General features: G+C 44.3%; 1 protein-coding gene across 1 annotated transcript in view; it reads left to right on the top strand.

The window, feature by feature from the left end:
• The first annotated feature begins 757 nt into the window (after window positions 1-757).
• LOC112314814 (cytochrome P450 3A12) overlaps window positions 758-14099 on the top strand; it is a 61660-nt gene continuing 48318 nt past the window's right edge. The window contains exons 1-4 of the mRNA XM_053910404.2: window positions 758-947; window positions 9853-9946; window positions 11809-11861; window positions 13421-13520. Of these exons, the coding sequence (XP_053766379.1) occupies window positions 877-947; window positions 9853-9946; window positions 11809-11861; window positions 13421-13520 (318 nt within the window). The 5' untranslated portion in view covers window positions 758-876. The remainder of the gene's footprint in view (window positions 948-9852; window positions 9947-11808; window positions 11862-13420; window positions 13521-14099) is intronic.

Here is a 14099-nt window from a genome sequence, read left to right as displayed (position 1 = left end):
CCTACCTCTCTTTCGGGTGCCCCTTGTCAACAAAATCCTGACGGGTCAGCCTGAATGTGAAGCAATGATGAATGAGGCACAGCCAGGCCCACTTGTTTTGTTAATCCAGGAAGATAGAGTAGTCACCAGCTCAACTCCACCAACATTTCTCAATGCCCACTATTCATAACGTGTTATTCTAGGGACTAGGGACATAATGGTGACTAATACCCGATCTGTGTCCTTAGGAAGCTCTCAATCTGGTGAGGGCATTTGGTTTATAGACCAACAGTGGTGATGGAGAGTAGACAGGGCAATAATAGAATTGTCTGCAGAGACTAGAAGTTGCCCAGAGGAGGAAGCAGTTTTATCTGTTCAAGGAGTTTGGATAGGGTGACTCTAACAGAGGAGAATCTGTCTGAGCTAGGTTTTGAAGGATAAGTAGGAGCCTTCTGAAGGGACGGGGGCTGAAAACTGCATGGGTAAAGATATGTACACCTAGCTTTTTTGAAGGATTTCAAATATTTTTTAGTTCAGGCAGCCATGGAGTCAAGGGCATTTTAAAGATTTACCTTGAATATCTGTAACCTTTGGGCATACTGATAAAATGGAATGAGTTGTTTATTGATTTCCCACAGAACATGATCTGAAGGGTGGAAAAAGTGGGAGTTCCAGGATGCTTTGCCAACTGTCAGGTGGAGAAGGCACCTACAGGTCAGATGGTTTTTCTGCTGGCTGCTGCTCTAGCCCCACCTACTTTCTCAGCACATAATCATTTCCGTTCAGCTGAATCACATCTGGGTTGGGAAGGAAGCTTCGCACGCACAGGCTGGCAAAGCATAACACACACTACTGCAAGGAAAATTCAGAGGAGAGAGTCTTGAGAGGAAAGTGGCCATGGACCTGATCCCAAGCTTTTCCACAGAAACCTGGGTTCTCCTGGCTACCAGCCTGGTGCTCATCTATCTGTGAGTAAACTGTCCAGACTCATGCTCTCTGTAATCTTGGACTTGGGGAGCTCATCAGGCCCCCCTTTCCCTTCTCTGCTTTAAAGATCCAACAGTCGATAAAGGGGAAGTTGCTTAAATTGGGGGGGGCTACAAACTCCAAAGGAGTTATTGTTGATCTTACCATGATCTTTTGAAGGAGTAATACCCCCAACTCCCATTTTCTGTAGCCCACATGCTTTGGTGACATTATTTACACCTAGGGTGATCTTCTGAATGACTGCCCATCTGAGTAGACCTAGACTAATTAACCAGAGTTCAGCAGAGGCAGATTAAAAACAATGGGCTTCTGTGCAGTAAGGTCCTCATCCACCTTCCAGCTCTGGGGACCCTGGAAGCACAACAGAGTGGCCTGGGGTTTGTCTCATTTTCTTCACCTTCCAAGTTCAGGGTGTGCTGCAAGTGATGTATGCAAGGATTGGCTTTTGTGTCACTAGGTTTGTTCCTGCTCCTCTCCTTCCCACTGCCTGGCATAATTTACACCATGTGCCAGGGTGCATTCCACAGTTCCTAGGGGGCTGGAGACTGCCCCCTTCTCTTCACACTAGCTCTTCCCTCTCTTCAGCGTCTCTCCCCTGACACTCTCCTCCTGCAACTCAGTTCTGTCACCCTATAATAGGCAGAACTATTGAAGTATTCCCCCTTCGTGAGAAAACTTGAGCAGAAGAAAATTGCAGAAATCTTGACATTGTACTCTTTTATTTCACCTTTATCTTCTAGTCTTTGCAGTAGGTTGGCATCATTATAGAGATTTATTTTCCTCCTGACATGAAATCTGCTAACAGCCTGTAAAGGCACAATCCCACAAGATGATTTATATTTAAATATTTTTGCTAGTAAGTTACAGTACAGGAGGATGAATCAAACCATCTAGCAGAGGAATTCCTTTCAAGAGTGTGATTCCTGAACATGGAGGTGTAGGTACATACACTTTGCCTCTTCGCACAGTCAAAAGAAGGACAACAAATTTAAAAACAAAAAACAACCAGATCTGCCAGAAAACTTGAACTGTATAGAAGTCCAACAACCAAGGAATGACAGAAGAAACATTCTTCTTTAATGTAGGAGGGGTAGAGAATGGCGGCTGGGGGAGAGGATGCATGGCAAGGCGGTGGCTTGAGGACTGGGCATGTGAGGTGGCGCCTGGCGGTCCCACATTTCCATGTGGATAAACCAGAAGAACAACTGCGGAGGAAGACAGACCACACAACCCAAGGTTCCAGGGAGGGGAAAAAAAGCCTCCAAACTTCTGGCTGTAAAAACCTATGAGAATTGTGGTGGGAGAAACTCCCAGCCTCACAGGAGAGTTCATTGGAGAGACCCACAGGGTCCTAGAACATACACAAAACCACCCACCCAGGAATCAGCACCAGAAGGGCTCAATTTGCTTGTGGGTAGCAGGGGAAGTGGCTGAAAGCAGGGGGAGAGCTGACCAAGCAGCATTGTTCCCTCTTGACCCCTCTCCCACATACAGTGCCACAGGGGTTGGCCTGCCCTGGTGCATACCTAAGGCTCCACCCCTTACAATGTTACAGGTGTACTGACACAAAGAAATATGGCCCAAATGAGAGAACAGATCAAAACTCCAGAAAAACAACTAAGCGACAAAGAGAGAGCCAACCTATCATATGTAGAGTTCAAAGCATTGGTAATCAGGATGCTCACAGAAATGGTTGAGTACAGAAAAAATATAGAGGAAGAAGTGAAGGCTATGTGAAGTGAAATAAAGAAAAATATACAGGGAACCAACAGTGACAGGAAGGAAACTGGGACTCAAATCAACAATTTGGAGCAGAAGGAAGAAAGAAACATTCAACCAGAACAGAATGGGGAACCAAGAATTCAAAAAAAATGAGGAGAGGCTTAGGAACCTCCAGGACATCTTTAAATGTTCCAACATCTGAATCATAAGGGTGCCAAGGGAGAAGACGAAGAGTAGGAAATTGAAAACTTATTTGAAAATATAACGAAGGAGAACTTCCCCAATCTGGCAAATAAAAATAGACTTCCAGGAAGTCCAGGAAGCCCCGAAAGTCCCAAAGAAGTTGGACCCAAGGATATGGACCAAAGAACATCATAATTACATTAGCCAAGATTAAAGATAAGGAGAGAATCTTAAAAGCAGCAAGAGAAAAGGAGAGTTACCTACAAAGGAGTGCCCATAAAATTATCAGCTGTTTTCTTAAAAGAAACCTTGCAGGCAAGAAAGGGCTGGAAAGAAGTATTCAAAGTCATGAAAGGCAAGGACTTACATCCAAGATTACTCTATCTAGCAAAGCTATCATTTAGAATGGAAGGGCAGATAAAGTGCTTATCAGACAAGGTCAAGTTAAAGGAGTTCATCATCACCAAGCCCTTATTATATGGAGTGTTAAAGGGGCTTTTCTAAGAAAAAGAAGATAGAAAATACGAACAGTAAAATGTCAACAAACTCACAACTAGCAACAACTAAACCTAAAAAAAAAAACGCAACAAAAATAAACTAAGCAAACAACTACAGCAGGAACAGAATCACAGAAATGGAGATCACATGGGAGGTTATTCACGGGGTTGGGGAGGGGAGAGAATGGGGGAAAAGGTACAGGGAATAAGAAGCATAAATGGTGGGTACAAAATAAACAGGGGGAGGTTGAGAATATTATAGGAAATGGAGAAGCCAAAGAACTTATATGTACGACCCATGGATATGAAATAAGGGGTGGGAGGAATATTGGTGGGAAAAAATTGGGACAAATGTAATAGCATAATCAATAAAAGATACTTAAATTTTTTTAAATTGTTTTTCAAGTACAGTTGTCTCCATTTTCCCCACTCCACACCCCCATGCCCCATCCATCCCCACCTCCCACCCTCCATTCTACCCCTCTCTGGCTTTGTCCATGTGTCTGTTATACATGTTCCTTGACAACCCTTCCCTTATTTTCCCCATTATCCCCTCACCCTCTCTGCTCTGGTTACTGTCTGTCTGTTTTTTGTTACAGACCTACAAAAAAAAAAAAAAAAAAGGAGTGGAATTCCTGGCATCCTGGAGCAGGTTGGGGTAGGAGGCATTTAGGACATGTGGGTAGGGAAGGCCCCCTTCACATCCCATGCAACTTCTAGCTCAATTGCACTTTCATTAAGAGTAGGAATCATGATGACATGAATATAGAAACTATAAACATTATTTTAATTCTTTGAAAGAAATGTTACCAATACTGCGTATTATGGCAACATATTTTCTGTCTCATGGCATTTTAGAATTAATTGACAGTGTTTGATTTCATTCTTTAATATTAGACTTTTTTTACTGAGGTAAGTCTATTTCTAGCATGTTCTTTCTGTACAATAAAAGAGGTGTTGCTCCAGGATTTGTGGCTACAAAGGTGTGTAAGTAACCTCACCCGACTAGAATAATATCTGAAATATGAGTCCATTGTACAAATACATACATGCATGACATAGATTGTATATATATTTTTAAACATACCTGCCTAACTGGTTATTTTAATCCCACAGTGCAGGTGAGTAAGTGAGATCATGAGGCATGGTGATAAGCGAGCCCTTCTGGAGGGAGTGGGAGGATATTTCTCCCAGAAACCCTGGTCTCACAGGGCAGCAGGGTAGGCGTCTCTGCTGCTTGAGCCTGGGGATAGGGACACCATCTAAGTCACACTGTGCGGTCTTTGTGGCAATGGGCCTGTCACTAGATGCTGTCACCACTGGGTAAACAAACTTGGTGCCTTAGGAGATGCTGGTCCAGCTGTGAGCCAGTTGCTGTAGACAGACCATGCCCTCTCATGGCAACGCAATGGAGATGCAATGGAGATGACCGGCTTTACCAAAAGCAGCATTACTCTAGCAAAAAGGGGGAAGCTGGAAAGAAACCACAGAATTCACCCAGCCCATCCTCTGCCTTGCTAAGGAGCATGTGAGTTTAGACACCAGACCAGGTGCTTCGGGGGATCAACATTGCCGACACATTCACTCAAGTGCTTGGCCTCACTTGCGAGTTCATGGAACATGATGAAGATCAGAAGCAGAAATGGGTTTAATGGATTTGCCACAGTTGTCACAGCAAAGGAAGGAGCTGGGGTGGGACTGTCCAAGGGCGCCCCAGGTCTGGACAGCCAGTGCACACACTTCACCAGCTTTCTGGAGGAAGGATCCACACACCCACCTGGGCCTGGCTCGGGCGCCTCTGATGTCCTCGAGCATCAGTCCTTTCCTGCGTTATTTTACTTTCTTTCATCACTTACTATGAGATTACTAATATTGCACAGAATGTTAGAAACCCATACTTTCTTAAAGGCAAACCTCCAAAGAGGAGGAGACAGTTTGAATTCAGCTTGCTGAAACATATTTTATGTTGTGTAGCACATTTTTTGCAATAAACGGGAAGGTGCAGAAGTCTGGAAGGCCCCTTTTCGTGGGAAGTGCTGGTAGGGCATGCTGAACGGTGATACAGAGCCCCCTTGTCAGCCACACTTTCTTAATTTGCCTCTGTGGGGTGAGTCTTGTAGGCCCAGCAACTTCACCCTTAAAATGGTTGCCAGCAGCCTCTTTCCTCAGCCTCTCCTTGTCCTCCTCTCCTCCACCTGTCAGGGACGCTGGCGTGGGAAGGCTTGCAAGGATTCAGAACCCCCAGTTGCGAACCGCCACACCTGACACAGGAAAGATGAGTCGCAGGCAGGCCCACCCTGGGAAGCAGCAGCCTTACTGGGATTTCGAGATAGCTGACACACAGAAGCAGTAAACTAAGTGCTTTCTGACCGGCCCCCTTGAAAAAACGGGTGACCTGGCACTGTGCTTGGCAGGTGAGCATCACAGGCTGGAGGACCAGATACTGCGAGGGGAAGAACGGTCTGGAAATGGATTTTTACTAATTGGTACCTTTACACAGTTTCATTTGGGAAACATATGGGTCAATCACCCTTCTCTAGAGCTCCCGCCAATCAACTTGCCTCACAACAGAGACTTGGGTGTAGCTGACAGGCACTCACGTTTCTACAAGACCAGTGGAAGCTTTGAACACAGTTTTCATTCTGTGGGTAAGGTCACTGTAGCTATTACAAGGCCTTCCTATGGTGATATACGAGTATTTAAGAAAAGCCAAATCTTTTTTTTTAAATATATTTATTGATTATGCTATTACAGTTGTCCCATTTCCCCCCCCACTCCACTCCACTCCATCCTGCCCACCCCCCTCCCTCCCACATTCCCCCCCTATAGTTCATGTCCATAGGTCATACTTGTAAGTTCTTTGGCTTCTACATTTCCTACACTATTTTTACCCTCCCCCTGTCTATTGTCCACCTATCATCTCTGCTACTTATTCTCTGTACCTTTACCCCCCTCTCCCCCTCCCACTCCCTTATTGACAACCCTCATGTTCTAGTTGTTTGCCTAGTTTGCTCTCGTTTTTGTTTTATGTGTGGCCGTTAATAACTGTGAGTTTGCTGTCATTTTTACTGTTCCTATTTTTGATCTTCTTTTTCTTAGGTAACTCCCTTTAACATTTCATATAATAAGGGCTTGGTGATGATGAGCTTCTTTAACTTGACCTTATCTGAGAAGCACTTTATCTTCCCTTCCATTCTAAGTGATAGCTTTGCTGGATACAGTAATCTTGGATGTAGGTCCTTGCGTTTAATCTTGGGTAATGTAATGATGATGTGCCTTGGTGTGTTCCTCCTTGGGTCCAGCTTCTTTGGGACTCTCTGAGCTTCCTGGACTTCCCGGAAGTCTATTTCCTTTGCCAGATTAGGGAAGTTCTCCTTCATTATTTGTTCAAATAAGTTTTCAATTTTTTGTTCTTCCTCTTCTCCTTCTGGCACCCCTATCATTCGGATGTGGGAACGTTTCAAGGCGTCCGGGAGGTTCCTAAGCCTCTCCTCATTTTTCCAAGTTCTTGTTTCTTCATTCTTTTCTGGTTGGATGTTTGTTTCTTCCTTCTGGTCCACACCATTGATTTGAGTCCCAGTTTCCTTCTCATCACTATTGGTTCCCTGTACATTTTCCTTTGTTTCTCTTAGCATAGGCTTCATTTTTTCATCTGTTTTTCGAATAGATTCAACCAAGTCTGTGAGCATCTTGATAACCAGTGTTTTGAACGGTGCATCCAATAGGTTGGCTATCTCTTCGTCGCTTAGTTGTATTTTTTCAGGAGCTTTGAAGTGTTCTGTCATTTGGGCCTTTTTTTTTTTTTTTTTTTGTCTTGGCGCTTCTGTTACTTTAAGGGGCGGAGCCGTAGGTGTTCACCAGGGCGGGGTAATGCTGGTCGCAGTGCTGTGACGCTGGACGTGGGGGAGGGGCCGAGTGGGAGCAATGGCGCCCGCCTCACTCTCCTCTGGCTTTCAATCTTTCACTCCGCTACCCACAATCAAACTGGGCCACTCTGGTGCTGGTTCCCGAGTAAGTGGGCCTGTGCACACTCTAGGCCCCTGTGGGTCTCTCCAACAACCTCTCCTGTGAGGCTGGGAGTCTCTCCTGCTGCCGCCCCAACCCCCACGGGCGTTTTCTTTTTTTTTTTTTTTTTTTTTTTTTTTAATATATTTATTGATTATGCTATTACAGTTGTCCCATTTCCCCCCCCACTCCACTCCATCCTGCCCACCCCCTCCCTCCCACATTCCCCCCCTATAGTTCATGTCCATAGGTCATACTTATAAGTTCTTTGGCTTCTACATTTCCTACGCTATTTTTACCCTCCCCCTGTCTATTTTCCACCTATCATCTATGCTACTTACTCTCTGTACCTTTCCCCCCCTCCCCTTCCCACTCCCTTAATGACAACCCTCATGTTCTAGTTGTTTGCCTAGTTTGCTCTCGTTTTTGTTTTATGTGTGGCCGTTAATAACTGTGAGTTTGCTGTCATTTTTACTGTTCCTATTTTTGATCTTCTTTTTCTTAGGTAACTCCCTTTAACATTTCATATAATAAGGGCTTGGTGATGATGAGCTTCTTCAACTTGACCTTATTTGAGAAGCACCTTATCTTCCCTTCCATCCTAAGTGATAGCTTGGCTGGATACAGTAATCTTGGATCTAGGTCCTTGCGTTTAATCTTGGGTAATGTAATTATGATGTGCCTTGGTGTGTTCCTCCTTGGGTCCAGCTTCTTTGGGACTCTCTGAGCTTCCTGGACTTCCCGGAAGTCTATTTCCTTTGCCAGATTAGGGAAGTTCTCCTTCATTATTTGTTCAAATAAGTTTTCAATTTTTTGTTCTTCCTCTTCTCCTTCTGGCACCCCTATCATTCGGATGTGGGAACGTTTCAAGGCGTCCGGGAGGTTCCTAAGCCTCTCCTCATTTTTCCAAGTTCTTGTTTCTTCATTCTTTTCTGGTTGGATGTTTGTTTCTTCCTTCTGGTCCACACCATTGATTTGAGTCCCAGTTTCCTTCTCAACACTATTGGTTCCCTGTACATTTTCCTTTGTTTCTCTTTGCATAGGCTTCATTTTTTCATCTGTTTTTCGAATAGATTCAACCAAGTCTGTGAGCATATTGATAACCAGTGCTTTGAACTGTGCATCCGATAGGTTGGCTATCTCTTCCTCGCTTAGTTGTATTTTTTCTGGAGCTTTGAAGTGTTCTGTCATTTGGGCCATTTTTTTTTTTTTTTTTTTTGTCTTGATGCGTCTGTTACTTTAAGGGGCGGAGCCTTAGGTGTTCACCAGGGCGGGGTAATGCTGGTCGCAGCGCTGTGACGCTGTACATGGGGGAGGGGCTGAGTGGGAGCAATGGCACCCGCCTCACTCTCCTCCGGCTTTCAATCTTTCACTCCGCTACCCACAATCAAACTGGGCCCCTCTGGTGCTGGTTCCCGAGTGGGTGGGCCTGTGCACACTCTAGGCCCCTGTGGGTCTCCCCAACAACCTCTCCCGTGAGGCTGGGAGTCTCCCCCACTGCCGCCCCAACCCCCACGGGCGTTCCCAATCAGAGGTTTGAGGCTTTATTTCCCTGAGCTGGAGCCCTGGGTTACTCGGTCTGCTTCGCTCCCTGCCATTTGTCCGGTTTATCTGTGGGCGAATGTGGTGCCACGGGGTGCTAACCGCTGCTCTGCCAGCCCCGTTCTCCGCCACTCCGAGTCCGGCCCTCTGGGTTTATCTGTGCAAATGTGGGGCCGCAGGGTCTGCTAGTGCTCAGACTGCCTGCGCCATTTGTCCCACACTCCGCCAGTCTCAGTCCCGCCACAGCCACTCGAGTCCTCTCCACCCCGGTGCCCGTCTCCGCCCCTCCTACCAGTCTGGATGAATGTTTATTTTCTATTTCCTTGGTGTTGGTCCCCCTTGCTGTTCGATTTTCTGTCAGTTCTGGTTGTGCGAGGAGGCGCAGTGTGTCTACCTACACCGCCATCTTGGTTCTCCCCGAAAAGCCAAATCTTAAAACAGAGTCATGGCATAGAGGGAAGTAAAGCTTAAAAGTCACTGAGCAAACTGTAAGGACACTGTCTCGGTGGGCTCACAGTAACTCTCTGCTATTGAGTGCGTGTAGGTAAGCGAAATCTCATCATTGGAGCAGAATTTATTTTGTGTGTGTACATAGAATAGAATCTCAAAGTCACTGAAAAATCAACTTACTAAAAAAATGACTGAATTTTCTAGAAATATTCCAACCTGAACCTCTCAGGGGCACTCACATTGGAAACATTGAACAAGTACTCACTCATGTTGGGTCCATGAAACTTCAGCTGCTTTTTTCTAATCATCATTCCCTTTTGTGCGTGTCACAGTGGAAGTGGGAAAGGAGGTGACAAGCGAATGTAATCATTGCTGTTGGAGTTGCTGTTACTATTGATTGCCTACATGTTCATTCCCTAGCTTGAATGGTCCAGTTCTGCACCTGTTCCATTAACCTTATAATACGGTTTTCTCCTTCACTTTAAAGATATGGGACCCACACACATGGAATTTTTAAGAAGCTGGGAATTCCTGGGCCGACACCCCTGCCCTTTGTGGGAACCGTTCTGGGCTATCGTAGGGTGAGTGTTGTTTGGGCTTCCTCTTTTGCTTCTCATGGTTACAAATCGCAGCTGAGTTCCATAGCAAAAGGGCTGTCCGCAAGTGGAAGTTCTGAGGTTTCACACTTTCCAGAAAGGGCATCTTAGGCACCGCCCAGCACAGCCCCAGGTTTACCCCAGGGCTCTACGTCAACTGTTCAGAGCCTCAGGTTTTGCCTTAGCTGGGCAGCAGCACTCTCTGGCTGATTCAGGACATGATTTAATATTCCAACTTGTGTGCATCCAGAGGAGAATTTTCCTTCTGCCACACGCAGGTTCCCGGGATAACATAATAGTAATGAGTATTAGGAGAAAAGCAGGAAGAGGTGCCTGGTAGTGCCTCATGAAGTTAGGGGTGTCAGAGTCAGGCTTTCCTGTTCATAGGGTACACTCTGGGCAGCCTCTTTTTCCTTCTTCCTCCGGGACAGCTGTGCAACTTCAGTGTGTGAGGCAGCCCACATATTCACCATCGGGTCATTTGCACACACGTCCTGAATTCTCTCAAGAATGGCTAAATCCCTGATGTTATTTCCATGGCTCTAACTCACTCTTTGGTTCCCATGATGTCTTTGTGGGACTTGAGAGATGTAACAAGAGCTTTCTGCTTTACTTCTCGGCCCTCAAAGGAGGCAGCTTATGGCTGAGTCTGAGAGGGAGTGGGTGTAACTGATGTAAGATGGCGTCTGTCTCTTCAACCTCTAAAAGAGTTGTGTGGGTTTAAAAACAAAACAAAAGCACAGTTACTTATACAAAGTCACTAGAAAGAAAAATGATTTGACAAAGTTATTAAAAATTTAGTTTATCTGAAAGAAATTATGTCGGTGACACACGGATTGTGAATTTTGGTAAAACCTTCATGGTTGATTCGGTCCGGATGCTTTGCCCAGGGCCCGACCCTTGGATGGAAAGCTAGGAGCTCTCGTTCCTTGGGCCAGCAGGCAGAGCCTGTGTGCAGGCTGCTCTGCGCCTCAGATTTTCTTTCCTGTAAGGGAGAGGCTTGATTCTCAGATTCTAATTTTCCTAGTTGAGGTCTTCAGTGCCTCATCTAGTTCAAGAAATCCTGTATATTTTTGCCTCTGAAAAGATAATAGTTTACTTTCCACCTTTCCCAGATCAGCTCTTTATAGATGTACCTCAAGACCCACATATCCTGAACTTCTTTTGCATAAAATCAAATATCACACCTGAAATTTAGCTCACAGGAAGATCTATTATTTTAATTACAGAAGTTGAAACTTAAAGAAAGCATTTTCATTTGCTCTGTCCTTGTGTAGTGCTGGCATCTCCCCACTTTTTCCATGTTGAGCTAGGAAGCTTGAAAGTGAGTAATTTCTCATTCATTCATTCACTTTCTCAACACACACACGTCTTACTCATTTAAATCTGCTAGACTACAAGTGATCACTGATGATAAACTTCCTCATTCTGCCTGAATTCAGAGAGGGCCCATGAGAGAAATGAGAAGATGTTTAACTAGCAGATCAAAGAGTGTGCAGGCCACTCTTACTGTCCCTTGGGTTCAGTTCTGGAGTCTCTGGGGTAATAATTCCAGGGTTTTAGAGACAACACAGGCACAACACAAACCCTTCTGAAAGACAGGAGGTACTTACACAAAGTAAGTCGAGCATCAACACTACTTGGAGGAAATTCAAGAGTGATTTTAAATTCTCCACTTCAAATATCTCCTCTATTTCCTCTCTGTTCCCCAAGACACCACTGAATAAGAGCTTCCCTCCACCAGCTGTGAAACACAGTACATCTGAGTTCATGGGATTCGAGTCCTTTTGGTCCCCGTGAGAGGTAGAACATTCAGATTAATAATCTGATTTTGTGTCTCCTTGCAGGGTCTTGCGGAATTTGACCAGGAATGTTTTAAAAAGTATGGAAGAATATGGGGGTGAGTATCGGGGGGACTCCTGGTGGATATACTTGCTGTTACGATGAGGGCCCCGAGGTGTGGAGGGCAGTCTCAGCCCAGAGCCTCTCGGGATGAAGCCACCTATGGTAAAGGTTTGGGAGGCTTGTCCTACCAGGGACCCAGATGTCACCAGGTGCCCGGGCCTGCATTCTGCATCAAGTTGAGGAGTTGTAGGTTGTCACTGCTCTCCAGGCTCTGATGCCCAGGGACTCCTGGCATCACTTCTGTCCAGTCTCAGCATGCCCCTCCTCTCCATTTTCCCTCCCTGAGGTCTCCTTTCATTGGGTGGAACGCATTGTGTCAGACCCTTGCAATATAGGCTCATAGATGCCTATTGCAACTTCTTTCCCACATGGTTGACTATTAATTCAAAGCCAAAATCCTTCATTTTAAATTTGGACTTGGATGTCCTTTGGAAAAGGCTGTGGGGATAGGTAAACAGAAAGGGAAGCCATATCTGCTCAGCTTTTTATAATTTCTCCATAAATATGGAGTTTGGGTTTTTAAGAAAATGTAAAGCAACACTTCTCAACAGAGGTTTAGTTTATACAAATACTGCTTTATCTACTCTGCTCTACTAACTTTGAAGAGATGTAGGATATTTCTAAACCACACTGCCCCCTGGTGGGCGGATGGACTTGAGGATTTTGTAAAGTGGCCTCAGCCAGTCTCAGGGGCCACTCACTCCTGTTAGGAGCCCCTGGAGGGGTGGTGGGCACAGCAGGAGGGGGCTTGCCCTGCTGCTACTGGGAGCCCGGGGCCAGTGATGACCCACGTGGAGAATAAATATAAGTAATGAAAGGAAAATATTTGTAAGTGAATTATACATGCTCCTCTGTGTTTTTTATTCTCTTTGTTGTTGTTTTAAATATTTCTGAACTGGATTCTACCAGGGGCCTCTCTTTAGCAGTTAAACTATTTCCTTTAAGCACTTGTAAACTAGTAATCAAATTTTAGAGAAAGAGCATAGAGATCATTCATATTTCTGCTATATCTTTGTGAGCATTCCAAGTCTTTTTTATTTGCAGACTCGTTTTTACATATTTGTGATCAGTATGTCTACACTTTCCATCTGATATTCTGTCATATGCATTTTTTTAATGTTTTTGGTTATCTTCAAAAGTGCATCTTTTCCTTTTTATTTTTATTGTATTTTTTCCATTTCCAAAGATTACCAAAGTGTATCTTTTCCTTTTTACTTTTTGTTGTATTTTTTCCATTACCAAAAGTGTATTTTTAAGTGACTGAGTTCGCTCTTATTGTGTTCATGTTCTCAGATCACTTACTTGCCTTCATCTATTTACTAACTTAACTTCCTTTTTGATAGTGAGATATTTTAAGCCTACAGAAGTGTTAACAATGGTATATGAAACACCCAGGTGCACAACCCAGGTTTAAATGTGCTCATGTTATTTCCACCAATGATCACAAGGAATGTGGGTTACGTAACGTCAGAATGAAAGTCTGGACTTCCAGAAGTGGCTCCAGCTGCAGAAGCCGGCCTATTAAATTGAACGAGCTCTGTTTTCCCGACACAGGTTCTATGACGGCCGGCAGCCTATGTTGGCTATCACCGACCCAGACCTGATCAAAGCGGTGCTCGTGAAGGAATGCTACTCTGTCTTCACAAACCGGCGGGTCAGTGTCCGTTTTTGCTTAAATTTTTATTTTAATTTTTAATATTGAAATAATAGATTAACAGGAAGTTACCAAAAGAATCCAGGTGTGTTATGTACCTTTCATTTTGTTTCCCCTGATGGTAATATCTTGTATACCTACAGTGCAACATCGAAGCAGGAGATTGACATTGGTACCACGGTTACAGAGCTTACTCAGATGTTATCACTTTTATGTGCACTCATTTGTGTGTGTGTTGCTTGTAACAATTCATCGTGTATGTACATTTGTGTAACTGCCGCCGTAAGTTGCCCTCTTACTATTTTTTTATAGTCACCATGTGTAACTTATCTTTTCCTTTTATCAGGGTCATTAGCAGAACAAATATATATATTTTTTAATGTTGATGAAGCCAATTTTTCAATTTTTTAAATAGGTTTAAATTGGCCTTTAGTGCCAATTCTGAACACTCTTCTCCTAGCCTTAGGTACCAAAGATTTTCTCTTCTTTCTCTAAACATATACTTTTATGTTTTAAATTTAAGTTTATTATCTGTTTTGTGTTAGTATTTGTATAGGTATGAATGCAGGTCAAGGGTCT

The sequence above is a fragment of the Desmodus rotundus genome, chromosome 1 (assembly GCF_022682495.2).
Source record: "Desmodus rotundus isolate HL8 chromosome 1, HLdesRot8A.1, whole genome shotgun sequence".
In the NCBI taxonomy this organism is placed as follows: Eukaryota; Metazoa; Chordata; class Mammalia; order Chiroptera; family Phyllostomidae; genus Desmodus; species Desmodus rotundus.
This window is presented reverse-complemented; position numbering and strand designations above follow the sequence as displayed.